Raw genomic sequence first — 14,892 nt, forward strand, 5'->3', positions numbered from 1 at the left:
GATCCTTCCAAAAAATTACACATTAATGCTGTGCAGATTTATATGGACAACCGAATAACTGTGTGGAGGACTTGAGGATTTTGAAGTCCAGTGGGCAGATAAATAGCTTAGTTCAAACAAGGGACTCACGAACAACCATCACAAAACATAAAAGCAGTTGTTGATCGGTCAAGTGACTTCTCCCAACTGTATATAAACTGTAAAATCTGCTAATGCATTCTGCTCTCAAGAGCCTCCCTGCAGACAGATGAGACATTTAAGAGTAATTATCTTCAAATGTGCTTGTCAAGTGCTGAATTTTTTTTCGCTTTAGCCTGGGAACGTTTTACTTCTGGTGGACAATCGTGCATAACAATAAAGCTAATAATAATGGACACGTCACTCACAGCGACTGCAGTGCCGTCATTCTTTTATCCTTAAAATCTGTCTTCGGTGTATCACATATCACCTGCTCTGAAGACACAACACTTATTTTATTAATAAAGCCCTCTTTTTATTCTTCTGCTTCTGTCGTGGGCCAAGACAAACGGTGTCACGTGGTGTCGACAGTATGTCAAGAGTTAGCAATCTAGCTAGCTAGCTAAATTACATTAAGTGATCGAGTGTGAAAATTTTGTACTGTGGTTATATTTTGTACCGTGGTTTTGTTTTCTAGTCTCATGCTGGCAACATGTGTGTGTATTTCTAAACAGCGTCAGCACCCATGTTCAGCGCCAATCCTGTCCGACTCATCTCCACCGTAGGAAGAGACGTCTCTCTGGAGTGCCGGCCGCGTGCGTCACCCAAACCAAGAATAACATGGAAGAAAAACGACAGGAGAGTCCAACCAAGCCGAAGGTGAGTCTCTGCCCCAGCAGAGGCATCGCGACCTCTCTGACCTTACGTGTTTGGCATGAAAGTGCAACAATTATCAGGTTTCTCTGTGAAGCGGTGACAGGCCGATCGTAGGGGTCTGTGTTTTTATTGGATTCCAATTAAAAATGCTCATAGATTTACATGAATCTGTGTGGACGGGAGCTTTAATCGATGTTGTCCACTGATTGTGGGTCTCACGCTGGGTTGCGTTCTGTTGTCGTGACAGGTTTGTTTGCGCTCACAGTGAGGAGGCTGGTTTGCGCTGCAAGGTTGCATTGTGATTGATGCTTATTATGTTTTTAGGTCTTATTATTATTGTTGTGTATGCATATGTGTGAATATACTGTATGTTTTATTATGCTAACAACTACGTAAGGGTCTGAAAACTGTTGGTGTAACTCATTAGTCCTTTTTCTAGCTGGTCATGTGATCTCAACACAGCGACACACAAAGCTTTCTATACTGCAGTCTCAGTATTGTACATATGCGTATAAACACTCTTATTTTATTTATTTATATAAATTAAGTTAATAAAGCTATTCATGGAAAACTTGACTTAAGGGACCTTTAAGATGTTGCCAAGCCAACCTTCAGTTGCACTTGACACGATATCCACTTGTTTCCTGAATTTAAATGCACCCTTGTCTTTTATTCTACCTTCGGCTTTATAAAGGACATTACACTCTCTTGCCCTTTTTAAACTGTAAGAAGTAGATTTCAAAGGTGATAGGAAGATATTTTTAAATACAGGTATTAGAGCAGACAGAAGGGTTTAACCAAGCTAGTTCATTTACCATGTGCTTTTTCGTTCGGTCTTGTACATGTTACCTGGTAGAGCTCATTAGCATTCAAATATAGATATTCCTCGAGATATTCCAGGCCCTGTTTGCCGATAACTCAACCTTTATAGCCATTCTTTCGTGCATCTTTTTAAAAATGAGCTCTAGCTGCTGACCAGATTCTTGATGGAGTCAATCTGTCAATCATCAGGAGCGACAGATCTCCCGTCGAGCGCCGTCGGCTACGAGTCATTATTAAGAGCAGACTCTCAGCCGCAGACTTTTTTCTGTACGAACAAATAAGATCAAGAGTGGTTTACATAAACAGGTGGCATGTATCGATGATTTCCCGTGGTACAATAGATTAAAATTTTATTTTCACTAAAAGCTTTCGGTGCCCAAACCCGTCATTTACTCGCTATCAAATATATGTGTGGCAAGGAGAGCTCTTAGCAAGGGTGTCGCTATGCTACCACAAGAGATTTATGTATAGAATTGCTCGACTACGCCACCCGGTACATGCCGGGAAAACAACAATAAGCACACAGGTTCGTGGTCGTAGTGGAGTGAGCAAGTAATGAATAGAGAGAATTTACATAGAAAAATATAATCATTTATTACAATAAACACAAATCAATTACTCCAGGTCTAAAAAGCAAACCTGACTAAGATCGAAACAATGAAACAAACATTACATAAGATCGGCTGGAGAGAGAATGCCAGCAGGGGCCGCTAGTTCTTTACACCCCACTCAATACACACCTCTCGTAGACCACGGCAATATTTCACACAACGTGATTAGGGAACATTCACCACCGGCCAGCGTCTCTCCACACCGATACAGATTAACTCAATTGTAATAAACAAAATACAACTCAACTTACAGAAAGAAATAAAAGAAATAAAAGACACAAACCAGTAAGCACAAGATAGTTTAGACAAAAGTGTATTTGTAACAATGAGATTCCGCACTCCTTTTAAATCACCAAACTTCGGGTAATTCGCGCTTTCGTTGGCAAACCCGCGGAAGGAGTGGAACTAGGGCATGCAGACATAAACCAAAGAATACAGATGTAGACAACCAGAAAATAAATACACAAATCAATAATCAAACAAAAAAAAAGGGAAAATGACAACAGGCAATATGCCACGCTGCCGAGAACAGCAAACTTGCTCTCGGCTGCAGACTTCCCGAGCGAGGGAACGAAACAGGCATAAAATGCGTAGCAAGCGTCTTTTAAATAAACATATTCAAATCGTCGAAATGACGCCTGGGCAAAGCAGCAGTATAATCATATCAACGCGTTTTCTCGTCTCCCGCAACAGAACTCCAAGTGCTGAAACCCTTGGACCGTGAACAAGTCACAGAGTCATCCTAAATAACGTCACTCCTAATCACATACGAGTGCCACTGTTTAGAAGCCCTGCAATGCACAGCAGCCCGAACATCAATCCGTTAAACCCATCCACTCATTCACAACACTGTTGCCCTGCAGAAAGGGGCGGTCCCCGTAAATGACGCTTTCCCGATACTACAACACCAGTCTTTTAGTCAAGTCAGCTTTATTTATATAGCGCTTTTTACAATTTTCATTGTTACAAAGCAGCTGTACAAGAAAAAATGACTATAAGTAAAACATAAAAGGTTATGGAATTCAAAACACAGGTCAAATATCAGACACACAATAAATTACTATATGCAGAGTTAATTAAATAAGACTATCAAATTCTAGCAAACGCGGTGACCAGTGCTCTGATTGGCTCACCAATCCCCATGACCTCGGCCAATGAGCCACCAGGGCCCTGCGTCACCCTGCTACATATGCATTGTCAACACAGTCAAAAAACAATCATTCGAAATGTTTCAACGCAAATAAGGTTTACTGTAGAATAGTTCCTATTATTACACTGCGTATTTGAACTTTTCGCTATTCATGTGATGATGTCATACAATGATTATGATGTCGACTTCACATGATGGCTATTGTTTGCCTAAGCGGGTTTTTGTGTTTGAAGCAGGTGTGCACATGCATAACATGTCATTCAAATCTAAAACACCTTTCGTCTTTTTCTGTGTCTCGGTATCGCACCTCGCTCGCTTGTGAACATCTTGCACCATTGGCACTGAATGTGTGCTCATACTTCTGCCAAGAGTGTAATGAAGCTGAAAACTTTATAAGGTAGAGAAGAACGCCGAACGCTTCATAACCTGCTAGCGTTTCGTTTTAGGAACATTTGTGCCACAATGAACTGTTCCATTAAGAGACTTATCGTGAGAAAAAAGATAATATCACATTTAACTGCAACCGAACAAGTCACTCGCACATAACCTACTGTATAAACTGAAAAAAACTAACTTAGTTGAATTTAGTATAATCAGTGTAATTCCTTTTTTAAGTAAGCTTTATGAGGAAATTAAACATAAACTATACTGAACTGACTTAAAAATCTAGTTTCAATATAATAACGTAAAATTAATTGACCCATGAAGCTAATGTTATTTCACTTAAAAATTGAAGGCAGCTTAAATTGGTGATTTTTTTATAGTGTTCACAAAGTCACAATGGCAATGCTTTAATACTGCGAAAATATTCCTGCTCCCCCGTATAGGCTGCTGTCTTTTTAACTGACAGGAAACAACACATGTGGACATGCATTTTCATTATATTGTTAATAGTGTTCAATTCTATTCCAATCCCATAGCCATGACACTAAGCTACTGAATTAAATCATTTAAATAATTAAGTGAATTAGATTTTATATAATCAAACTAAAGAACAATTTTTGATGTCACGAAAATAATGTCAACATTTACATTGTCATTTATTTATTTATAGTTTGTTTTCCCTCAAAAAACAAGCCTGGGCATGTGCTGAGTCCAGTTTTACTCTCGTAGTTTTTAGACATTCTTTTAAAATTCAAAGTGAATATGCATGTTCAAACCCGTTGCTGACATTTTAGCCGGTATAATTGTGCTCTAAATCATAACCTTTCCATGATCACCCTCATTTTGTAATTATAAGCAACTCACTCCTGCTGGGGTAAAAACAAGGTCACCAAGACCTAACTTCTGTTCTTAAAAAAGCTGTAAAGGATACAACCACCGGAAAAACACGAATATACTGCTGTGCTTATTAATAAAAACCTTGCCTTACACACATACGGACACACACACCTCAACTAACAGGTACCAGAGACCCAGAGTCCCCAGTTCGCCGCATATTTATCAAAGGCCGGGCTGGGTTGCAAGTGGACATCGTGGAATTATTTACTGGCTCTTTTTGCTGACGGTGGTGCTGTTGCAAAGCAGGCAATTTATTCTGAGAAATAGCCACTGGGATTTGTGCTCTTTTAAAATTGTCTTGCAAAATGACTTCGCTAGCCCAACGGCCCCAGACCGGCCATAACGCGCAACCGCCCCGGTCTCGGCCCGGACCGCCGAGCGACGCTAAAAATGTCCAGACGCAGCACAAAGCCTGTTCTCACCTTGACACCCTTCCTCACTTCCTACTGCTTATCAAGCTATAGTTCCATTCTCTCGAATCAATAATTCAAAAGCAATGGTGTAACCAGCATTCAGATGCTGTTTGCCCTTCCCAAAGCTACACGCCCGCTGTAAGAGATATAGTAGATTTACAAGAAAGAGCTCTTGAGGTCAGAGCAGTGGTTCGTGAGATGGAATCGCTTTTAAAGCGGTGCTCTCATCACATTTGGAATGATGCTGTCTGCTGCATGATAGATGTTTGTTTATAGATAGTGACTACTGATAGATGAGAGACTTGACCAGCCCCAGAATGCTTCGTTCTTCAGGTAACAAGGTGATGAATGGACTTCGAGCTTGCGTGAGCTGATATATCGTGCGGCAAATTTGTCAGAGCCGAGCAATTTATTGCATTTTCTTCTTTTGTGACATTACAAGGGCAGATATACTTCTTTATTTGCCTGTTGCCTTTTCTATGCTTTTTGTGATGCTACATCTTCGTCTCGGAGTAAAAGGACATTTTACAATGTGGGAGAGTGTTTTTTTATTTTATAGTCATGTGCAATGAAAGATGCAATCTGTAACGTTGGCCATCTCTGTCTGAAACATAAAATTGTAGCTAACTTTACATGCTTATCCTTATGTGGGGTAAAGTCAAATAATGTCATAAAATAATCCACAATCGTTCTTACAGTCATAATGGAAGTCTTGCAATAATGAAAGTTCATTTCTTAAAATCATGACAAAATAGAGTACCGCAGAGATGACGCATGTTTGTAGGACAACTCGAAGGTTAGCGCCACACTGGTTCCCGGATGCCAAAAACCTATGCACTTTTCTCAAATAAGATATGTGATTAACAAAGGTTTATCACAGTTAAACGTTTTGTCTGTCAATATAATCTTTTCAAATGAACATAACATTTGTTACTTTGAAGGCCGAAATACAATCGCAAAAAGTTAAAATCTTACAATATTTAGAGGTTTTGCTAAACTCATTTTGACCAAAAAAACGTTCAAAAATTTTGAGTTTGGGGCGATGGAAACGGAAGTGCTAAAATGCTAACTCGCTTCTCGCGGGTAATACGTCATCTCTGCGATAGGCCTACCCCGTAAAGCTTTTGTTTGAAAATGGAATTTAGACCAGAATTTTACAGGGAAAAGGTATTATTTTAATATATCTTTTCTGATAAGTAACAAGTCTTTATTCTCTCAACCTCTAATGAAGTCTTCACCTCCTATCACGCGTAAAACAAGCATTAAAATATGAAAGCTCTCTATATCATGGTCAGTTTTGAACAACTTAAAAAGTGAAAAAGATTTTTATTTTATTGCTTCAGTTATGACAATTTCAATCAGATCACCTAGTAATACCAAAAATGTACTGAAAACACCAGTAATAATCCGATTTTGTCAACGTAACTAATACTGTTAAACGGAGACGTGCATCGAGATACCGTTTACAATAAATGATCATGCTAAAAATCTCATTAGCAGTTTTGCTTATTGAACCAGTGCACTGCATTTTTTGGTGACAATTGATTTGTTCATTTTCGACTTCGGCTGAATAGTTTAAATGGAATTTTAGTCAACGTTTGCCGAAACAAACTAAATTAAATTTGCACTCCGCTCCGGACACTGGCTGTTTAGTAGAAGGATTTTCTGACATTAGCTGTCCAGAAAGGCGTCTCTAGATGGAGAGAAGTTCAGTTGTGTAAGACCCCTGGGCGGGATCGAAGCTGCCCTGCGTTTATCTGACATTGACAGCTGTGGCGAGTTAATGAAGGTTTGTAATTAACATGGATTTCCACTAATGTTCAAGGGTTTTGTATTCGAAATGAAAGCATTAATCCCATTAGGTCGAAAGTATCGGCAACCACTCTGTCTTTTCACACAGAAACATGGAAAGAAACCAGCCTGGAAAACTATACATCAGTCAACAAGCAAGTGAATACGTTCTTTAACGTCATTTTCTGTTGTTCTCCAAGTTCGTCAATGTTGTACAGCATACATGCTTGTGTTTCTCATATTTGTTTGTTGGAGTGAGGACTGCACTAAATGGTCTGAAATATTTCTAATGTGTGACCTTGTGCGAGGATTGTTCATGCATTGCTGGTACCCACCGGTCTTCACCGCACGGTCTACCTTGCTTCTGCGTCCTTGGCAAGTGCCGGTCTCCGCGCTACTTGAGAAAACGTCTGCCGGCTTGATGTCTCCTTATGAATTTTACATGTACGGGTTACACTTTGTCACGGCATTGTGAGTTTCTGTCTGTCAATTCTCATCAGCGACTGCCGGATCAGGATCTCTAGGCAGTAAATATGAAAGCCAAACATCACCAGGCAAATTAATAAGAGGGAAATTAAACAGACGGCTTCCTTTCTTCACGACTGTTAGTTTAAGGCAGAAATTGAATCTTAATAAAATGATTGCTTTGTAAATATTCATCGTCATACTTCTGCCAATCAAAGCACGGGTTAAAAAAACATCTGTGGAGGAATTATGAATGTCGATGGGGAATATATTATTTTGAAAAATCTCAACTATACGCCAAAAAAGGTGTGAATGCAAAAACAATTTTCAACTTTCGTGTTTTTATGTTGAATAACATACAGATAAAAATGTCAGGAGATGTCTTGTTAAGAGCACTAATAAAACAAAGATCTTGTTTCTCATATGCTTCAGTTCTATTTAGAGCGAGACTCATTCCGTGATTAAACCCCTTCATTGTGTTTCCTACGGACCTCAGACTAGAAATGAATTCTGTCTTTGTTTGAAGTTAATTCATCATATGAGGCCAGCATAGAGGTGCTCTCCGAAACTGTTCTCATAGCCGTGAATGAGAGAGAGTGATAAGATTAAAGCTAGACTCGACTTATCTCCGTTGAATTCAATTTGCCTTCCTGCTCTCTCTTGGTTTTTGAAAGAATGAAATGTCATTAGGAGTATATCTCATCTTGACTTCCTCTCAAATTAACAATATTCAGATTATGCCGGTTTGACGTGCTGTGTACTTGGGGAAGTATATTAATCAGACTCGGAGTCATTACCATCACAAACTTTCACCGCCCAGTTTTGTCAAGTCAAGTCAGCATTATTTATATAACGCCTTTTACAAATTTCATTGTTACAAAGCAGCTGTACAAGAAAACATTGACTATAAGCAAAACATATAAGGTTATGCAAGTCAAAACACAGGTCAAATTATCAGACTGACTATAAATTATTATAAAAAGATTATACAAAATCCTATATGCAGTTTTAATGAAATAAAACTATAAAATTCTAGCAGCCCCCCGGCCAGTGCAAACAGTGTGCAAACGGTGGCGAGGAACCCATCCCATTGGAGGAGAAAAAAAATCTCTGGTTAGGGAAACCAGGCCTAACCAGGGGATTCCATTTCCCCTCTGGCAAAAGCTGCAGCCTCTGCACAAGGTCAACAGTGCTTGCCCAACAAGGCAAAATCAAAAAATAATTAGATTTAAGATTTTCATTAATAATTTTGAAGAGTCGCCGCGTCCTTTGTCCAGCTCTATCATCACAGCATTTGTCAGTTCCTGCCGCTCTGGTAACCTTGGACTGCGTACTGTCCATTCTAGTAACCTTGAGACAAGACTGGCTGAGAGTAGAGTATTGTTCTGCACTCTTTGATGCAACAAATGCATCAGTTGTCTTGTGCGTTAATCAACTAAAATGCGCATGTGTAGTGGTTGCATATCAGAAGTGTGGTTTTACTTCTATGCAACAGTTCAGCAAACAATAGAAAGTTAAAAAATATTTACAGAATAAACCATGACGTGTCTCAGAAAACCCTCATGTGTGTGGAAGTCATCTTGTGCGGGGCTCTTTCACTGAACACAAAAGAAGATATTTTGAAGAATGTTGGTAATTCAACTCCAAGGTCAACCATTCACTTGAATTGGTTTTGTGCCCATACAATAGAAGTGAATGGGTGACACCACAGTTCAGTTACCAACTTTCTTTAAAACATCTCTTTTTTTTTATTCTGCAGGCGAAAAGAAAGTCATACAGGTTTGAAATGACAAGAAGGGGAATGAAATAAACGATGACAGAATTGTCATTTTTGGGTAAACTGGCCCTTTAACAGCCAATGTATTTTGATAGCATCACTGTGCTAATCCTTTCTAAGATTACGATCTGTCTGTTAACAATTTAAAAGACGTTATTGACAGTGTTATCTTTCAATCTAAATGGTAAACGGAAACGAAGGACAACACTTAACATTGTGTCATTAGCCCTGGTTTTGGTCAGTTTTTTCAAAGTACTTTAATGGCTTTCTGACTCGTGTGTACGGAAAACATACATTTGTTGAGGCTTGGTTCACATTTCATCTATTGTTTTATGTTTGAAATAATTTGATTGCAGTATGTTACAAATCTAATGTATACAAATACTATGTAGCCACCCTATACTGCTTTCTTGTAACACAAAGTGTTAAAAATGCTGATGATATTGAAATGACTTATATTGTTTGTAAAAGTGATGTTTTTATCACAAAAAGATTTTGACATAATTGATAAGCTGTTGCAGTCGTTTTATTTATTTATTTAGGCAAATCTGTTTATTTTCACCCTCTGAAGGAAGTGAGTAAATATTTCCTCTGGCAGATGAATTACATCCTCCTTCTTTGTTTTCAGAATCATGTTGCTTCGCAACAACACCCTGCGCATCATTAACTCCAGTCGCATAGACGAGGGACACTACGTTTGTCGGGCTGAAAACCAGTTCGGATCCGCTGAGTTAATGACGTTGCTGCTGGTGAAAGGTAAGAGATCCATGTTACGTTCCTCAGCTCATGGTTAACCACACAAAACCAAACAGAGGCCTACAGTACCGGCTTGAGCCGGATGAGAGAAGAGTCTAATGCACCTGGTTTTGAACAAGTTTTTTACGGCCATTAAGGGAATCAGTGTAAATGCAAACCAACTTTTCATAAAGTGAAAATACTACAAAGGATCGATTTTCATTTCATCTTCGATAATAATCTTATAGTCTGAAGTGTTTTCAGTCGATTCTCGAGTTGTTGTTCTTTGATGCTGCTGTATAAGAGCAGATGAAATACCAGAATAAATTAAATGCGTCGTTCTGCTGCTCAACATCTTTTGTTTGTTAAATTCTGACATAATGGAAGATAAATATGTGCGAAACATGCTAATAAGACTCTTTTTCACACTTTCCCTTCTGTTCTCAATAAACGCTGCGTAATTTCATTAAACGTGTCAGCTTAATGCAATGATTTCAATTTTTGTCCGAGTTTGTGACGCACACACCGTTCTTGTTGCAGAGCCCATGCGGGTGGAGTTGAGCCCTGTTCGGGTGGAGGTTACGGTGGGAGAGAGTGTGGTGCTCAGCTGTAAGGTCACCCATGACCCCTCCCTGGAGGTGTCCTTCTTCTGGCTGCTCAATAACCAACCTCTCAACGCTCAGCATGAGGGCGGTCACTTTGAGTACATTCAAACAGTAAGAGACTTTCTTCACTACAGCTGTGTCTGACCTTCCGCAGGTGTTTAGTGACATCCAAGGTGACAATGAACCGATTGGATTTTTATGGTGGTGATCTGTTTGGTGTTTTGTGAAAGTTAAGGCTTAAACAGCCTTACTGTGTGAAGGGATCCACGATACATCCAAACCACTAATGTATACATTTTGTAAAATTTGTAGATTAACAGCTATAAACTGATGTTTGGCCAATATTATGAAAATGTAATAATTTTTTCTTAAAAACCTACATCCACTCTAAGAGGCCGTTTACATGAGACCGTTTCAACTAAAAACTGAAAACCTTTTATGCGCTTTGGCTGTTCAGTTACACAGCAACAGCGGTTTTGAAAACTTTTGAAAATGGGTCTCAAAGTAAAGGTTTCTGAAAACGGCCGCGTAATTGGTTCCTTATGACACGGCTCGTTGGAATGCTTGATTCTGATTGGCCAGTCGCGACATTTGTATTGTTCGTTATTCCCAGATAACAACCTCTCAAAACTAAAACCACATGATAACCTGAATGAAGGAAATCATTTTGACAGTTTTTTTTACCAAATTAAATATGTCTTTCAATAACATATATGACATTAGATTTACAAATGATTAAACCAATTTACCTGTTTGTGACATTTGAAAGCCATTTCTTAACATAAAACCGAAAGTAAACAGCTTTTCCTCACAGAAGGTTTGCATTCGGTAAAAACGAGCAAATAAAATATTTCAAATTCACATTTTATGTCCATTTTTTTCTCATTTGCCAAGTAGCATGCGGGATAATGTACAAGCAGCCGGCTGTTATGGCAAAATGAGCCCCTTCAGTGTGATACAAGATCCTCCTGATCACACAGTCGGGTTATTTTTGTGATAACAAATGGCTGCCTGTACATTATCCCTTGCGTATAAACTCTGAAGTCGGCGTTTAAAACAACGATGACGTCATACGCATCCGTATTTCTTGTTCAGTCTGTAGGCATGCGCGAGTATTCCCAAAACAATAATATCAGCCTTCTTTGTGCCGTGTGACAAACTAAGTATCATTTCTTCAGCAAAAAGTAGATTTACTGCACGACAATGATCAGCGGAGCCATAGTATTTAGATACACAAACTATAAATGCACATACATGCCAACAAAGTGTATTAAGAGCGCTTTTAGCTTTAAACAGGGTATGCCCATGTGTGCAGGCACGTAGTGTTTCTTTACAGTGAGACATCGCCATCGACTAGCCTGGCAAGCATAATACAGCATTTCTATTTGTTTTCCTGGATCCATCTAAATGCAGACCGTTTTGATAACGGTGTCGTGTGTTCATGAAACTTAGAAATAGTTTTTGGGGTTATACTTCTCTGCGTTTCGCACCAATATTCGGTTGCCCTCATAACTGTTGAAAGAAGACTCATGACTCTGTCTTCAATCTGTTGACAGATGGAGTCCTAGTGACGTATTTTAGGCATGCCACATTGCACCAAATCCTGCTTTACCTCGTGTGAGAATCAATCCAGCGAAAGGTCAGCCGGGTCTGCATGTCATCATGATGAAAGACCCACCGTGAATCACACCGTCATGTTTATCAGAGTCTCAGAGGAGAAGAGCCCTGCTGGATTCACAAGTGTCCATGATTAGAGAGAATCAACAAGCATTCTGCTGCTACAAAACCCAACAACGACGTGATTGGACACGCTCGGATGTTTGCTGTGCTTTTAGATTGCTTTGATTTTCTTTTCCAAAGCTACTGGTTGTATTATTCCAGAGCAAACAAAAACTGCGAGGAAGCGAAAAAAATTCGATACAAATATCCTAAAATGAGCTAATTTAACTTAGATATGTTTTCCTGCAGTGGCTTGGTTGGAAAATACAGTATTTCTAAGAATATGGCATTCAGTACTGTATTCATCCCCATGTAGCACGTCCACAGTCCTTTCCAGAGTCTTTACTGTTACAAAAAAATGGCAAAACTTTCTTTGTTTGGTTGACAAGACCAAACAAACGTGATCAAGCTTTGTTGGTACCATTAAGCAGGTCATGGAGTTTCTTTGTCAACTCAATCTTTGATCCTAAAGCTAAAAGGTTAGTTCGCCTGCACGTGCACATGATCGAGTGACGTCAGCATCACAAAGCTAATCACGTTCAATATGGATAGAGGGAGTTCGGTATGTTCCTTCTGAAATAATTATGCGCAAATATTAGTAACAATACTGTAACAAGGTCCATAAAAGTAAGGAAGGAGACGGGAACCGGCGAATATAAAATAACTTTTAATTAAATAAACAAACAAACAATAAAACACGACATAAAGTCCAGGCCTGGTCCTCTCAAACTGACGGTCCGGTCGCTCATCCTCTTATGCTCCTCAATCTCCTCCGTGATACGAGACCTCGCATCCCGGCTCTCGTCCCGCCTTCCTCACCACAAATACATAATAAGTAATGCTGTTTCTGCTGTCTACACAAGAGAGACGTGTTTCAGAAACAAGTTAAACTTTAGAAAGGTAAATATTACAGTAATGTAATATATGATGTATGTGTATAATGTGTGCTTGAGCACCCACAGTGAATGAACATATCCTGCCTCATATTAGTTATCATTTAGTTTACCTTTATTAATGAGGGTGAAGCAATCGATGAAGGAAACTATGTGTGAACTCTGACAGAGTTAAAGAGATCAACGTACTGTAGGCTACTATTGAATATGGCACACGTGTGAATGTGAGGATTTATATTTTAAATTACTTGTGTCTCTGTTATTGTAAGACATTTCACAACCTTCCCCACAAACTGAAGTGACAACCTCCATAGGTTACAGAAGAAATATGTACAAAATACACTACGGAGAAGTTTTTTCTTAATAAAGAAGGCTAAATTAAAAATAAAATGACAGTATGTGAATTTAGTATTCAGTGTCAAGTATACATTTAAGTATCTGATGGTCTTCTCAATCCTGACTCTGCTTGGATCGAGGGCCACGTTGAAGTAGTTCTGTGGTCAGGATAGCAAAAACCTCTGGCATACATAACCCTGTCTCCCACAAACAGGCTATCAAAAAGTCCTGTCATAGAACAAAGCAGAGAAGATTGTATTGCAGTTTGAAATAGAGTTTTGGTCCCATTTTTAATTCATTTAAAGGGTTTTTTGCTGTTTCCCATTTACTTTACCTTTCTTGAAGCACCGACACAACACAGATGCATCAAAGTTTTAAAAACTTCTTACACATTTTAAAATGTAGGCCTACTGTATGATACATTGTTTATGTGAATTCTAAGTGTAACTTCATTTCAGAAAAATGGATTAAAATAGCTGTGTTAAAAGATGTGTGATGTCACCTGTCAATGTATGGTTTTGTCTGTATCTTACTGTAGCTGTTTAATAGAAGGTTTCTTTAGTCAAGTCAGCTTTATTTATATAGCGCTTTTTACAATTTTCATTGTTACAAAGCAGCTGTACAAGAAAAGTATGCAAATGGTGGCGAGGAGAAAAAAAACATCAGAGGGAAACCAGGCCTGATCAGGGGATTCCAGTTCCCCTCTGGCAAAAGTTGCAGCCTCTGCACAAGCTTGACAATGCTTGCACAACAAGGCAAAATACAAAAAATAGATTAAAGATTATCATTAATAATCTAATAGCGGCTAAAGTCTGGGAATGGATTGCGCCCTGCCCGCTCTGGTAACCTTGGACTGCATCCTGCCCGTTCTAGTAACCTTGGAACAATGAGACAAGACTGGCTGAGAGTAGAGTACTGTTCTGCACTCTTTGATGCAACAAATACATCAGTTGTTATTGGAAGTGTCCCTGGTTGATCTAACTAGTGCAGCCTAGATCTTTTAAATATATATATTATGATAGTGTAGTGTATGCTGTCATGAACAGGTAAGGGAAGAACCCAATTGCAGGCAGACGCGGGGATGAATGGGGTTAACAGATAGTTTATTATAATATTAAACAGAAAACAAACAGAACCGGGCTAATATGCTCATACTTTATTGTACGTGTAAGAACTTGAGCTGCCGCGTTTTGGACCAGTTGGACTTTTTGTAATAACCCTGAAGGGCAACCACATAATAGTGCATTACAGTAATCTATTCTTGATGTCATAAAGGCATGAATTAACTTCTCTGCATCTGATGGTGACAGCATATGACGTAGTTTAGGTATATTTTTTAGGTGTTTGCGACCTGGTTCTCAAATGACAGAGTACTATCGAATGAAACCCTTCTTTGCTGAAGATGAGGGAATTATGGAACATCCATCAATAGATAAGCAGTATTCTTGGTGGTTACGTAT

The 14,892-nt window shown here is 39.0% G+C and overlaps 1 protein-coding gene across 1 annotated transcript in view; it reads left to right on the forward strand.

Moving 5' to 3' along the window:
* Window positions 1-14,892, forward strand: part of cntn5 (contactin 5) — a gene marked incomplete at its 5' end in the record, with an annotated part of 94,206 nt that overhangs the window by 54,435 nt on the left and 24,879 nt on the right. The window contains 3 exons of the mRNA XM_079465335.1: window positions 693-837; window positions 9,773-9,900; window positions 10,420-10,595. Of these exons, the coding sequence (XP_079321461.1) occupies window positions 693-837; window positions 9,773-9,900; window positions 10,420-10,595 (449 nt within the window). The remainder of the gene's footprint in view (window positions 1-692; window positions 838-9,772; window positions 9,901-10,419; window positions 10,596-14,892) is intronic.

This window comes from Barbatula barbatula, assembly GCF_947034865.1.
Source record: "Barbatula barbatula genome assembly, chromosome: 10".
Classification (NCBI taxonomy): domain Eukaryota; kingdom Metazoa; phylum Chordata; class Actinopteri; order Cypriniformes; family Nemacheilidae; genus Barbatula; species Barbatula barbatula.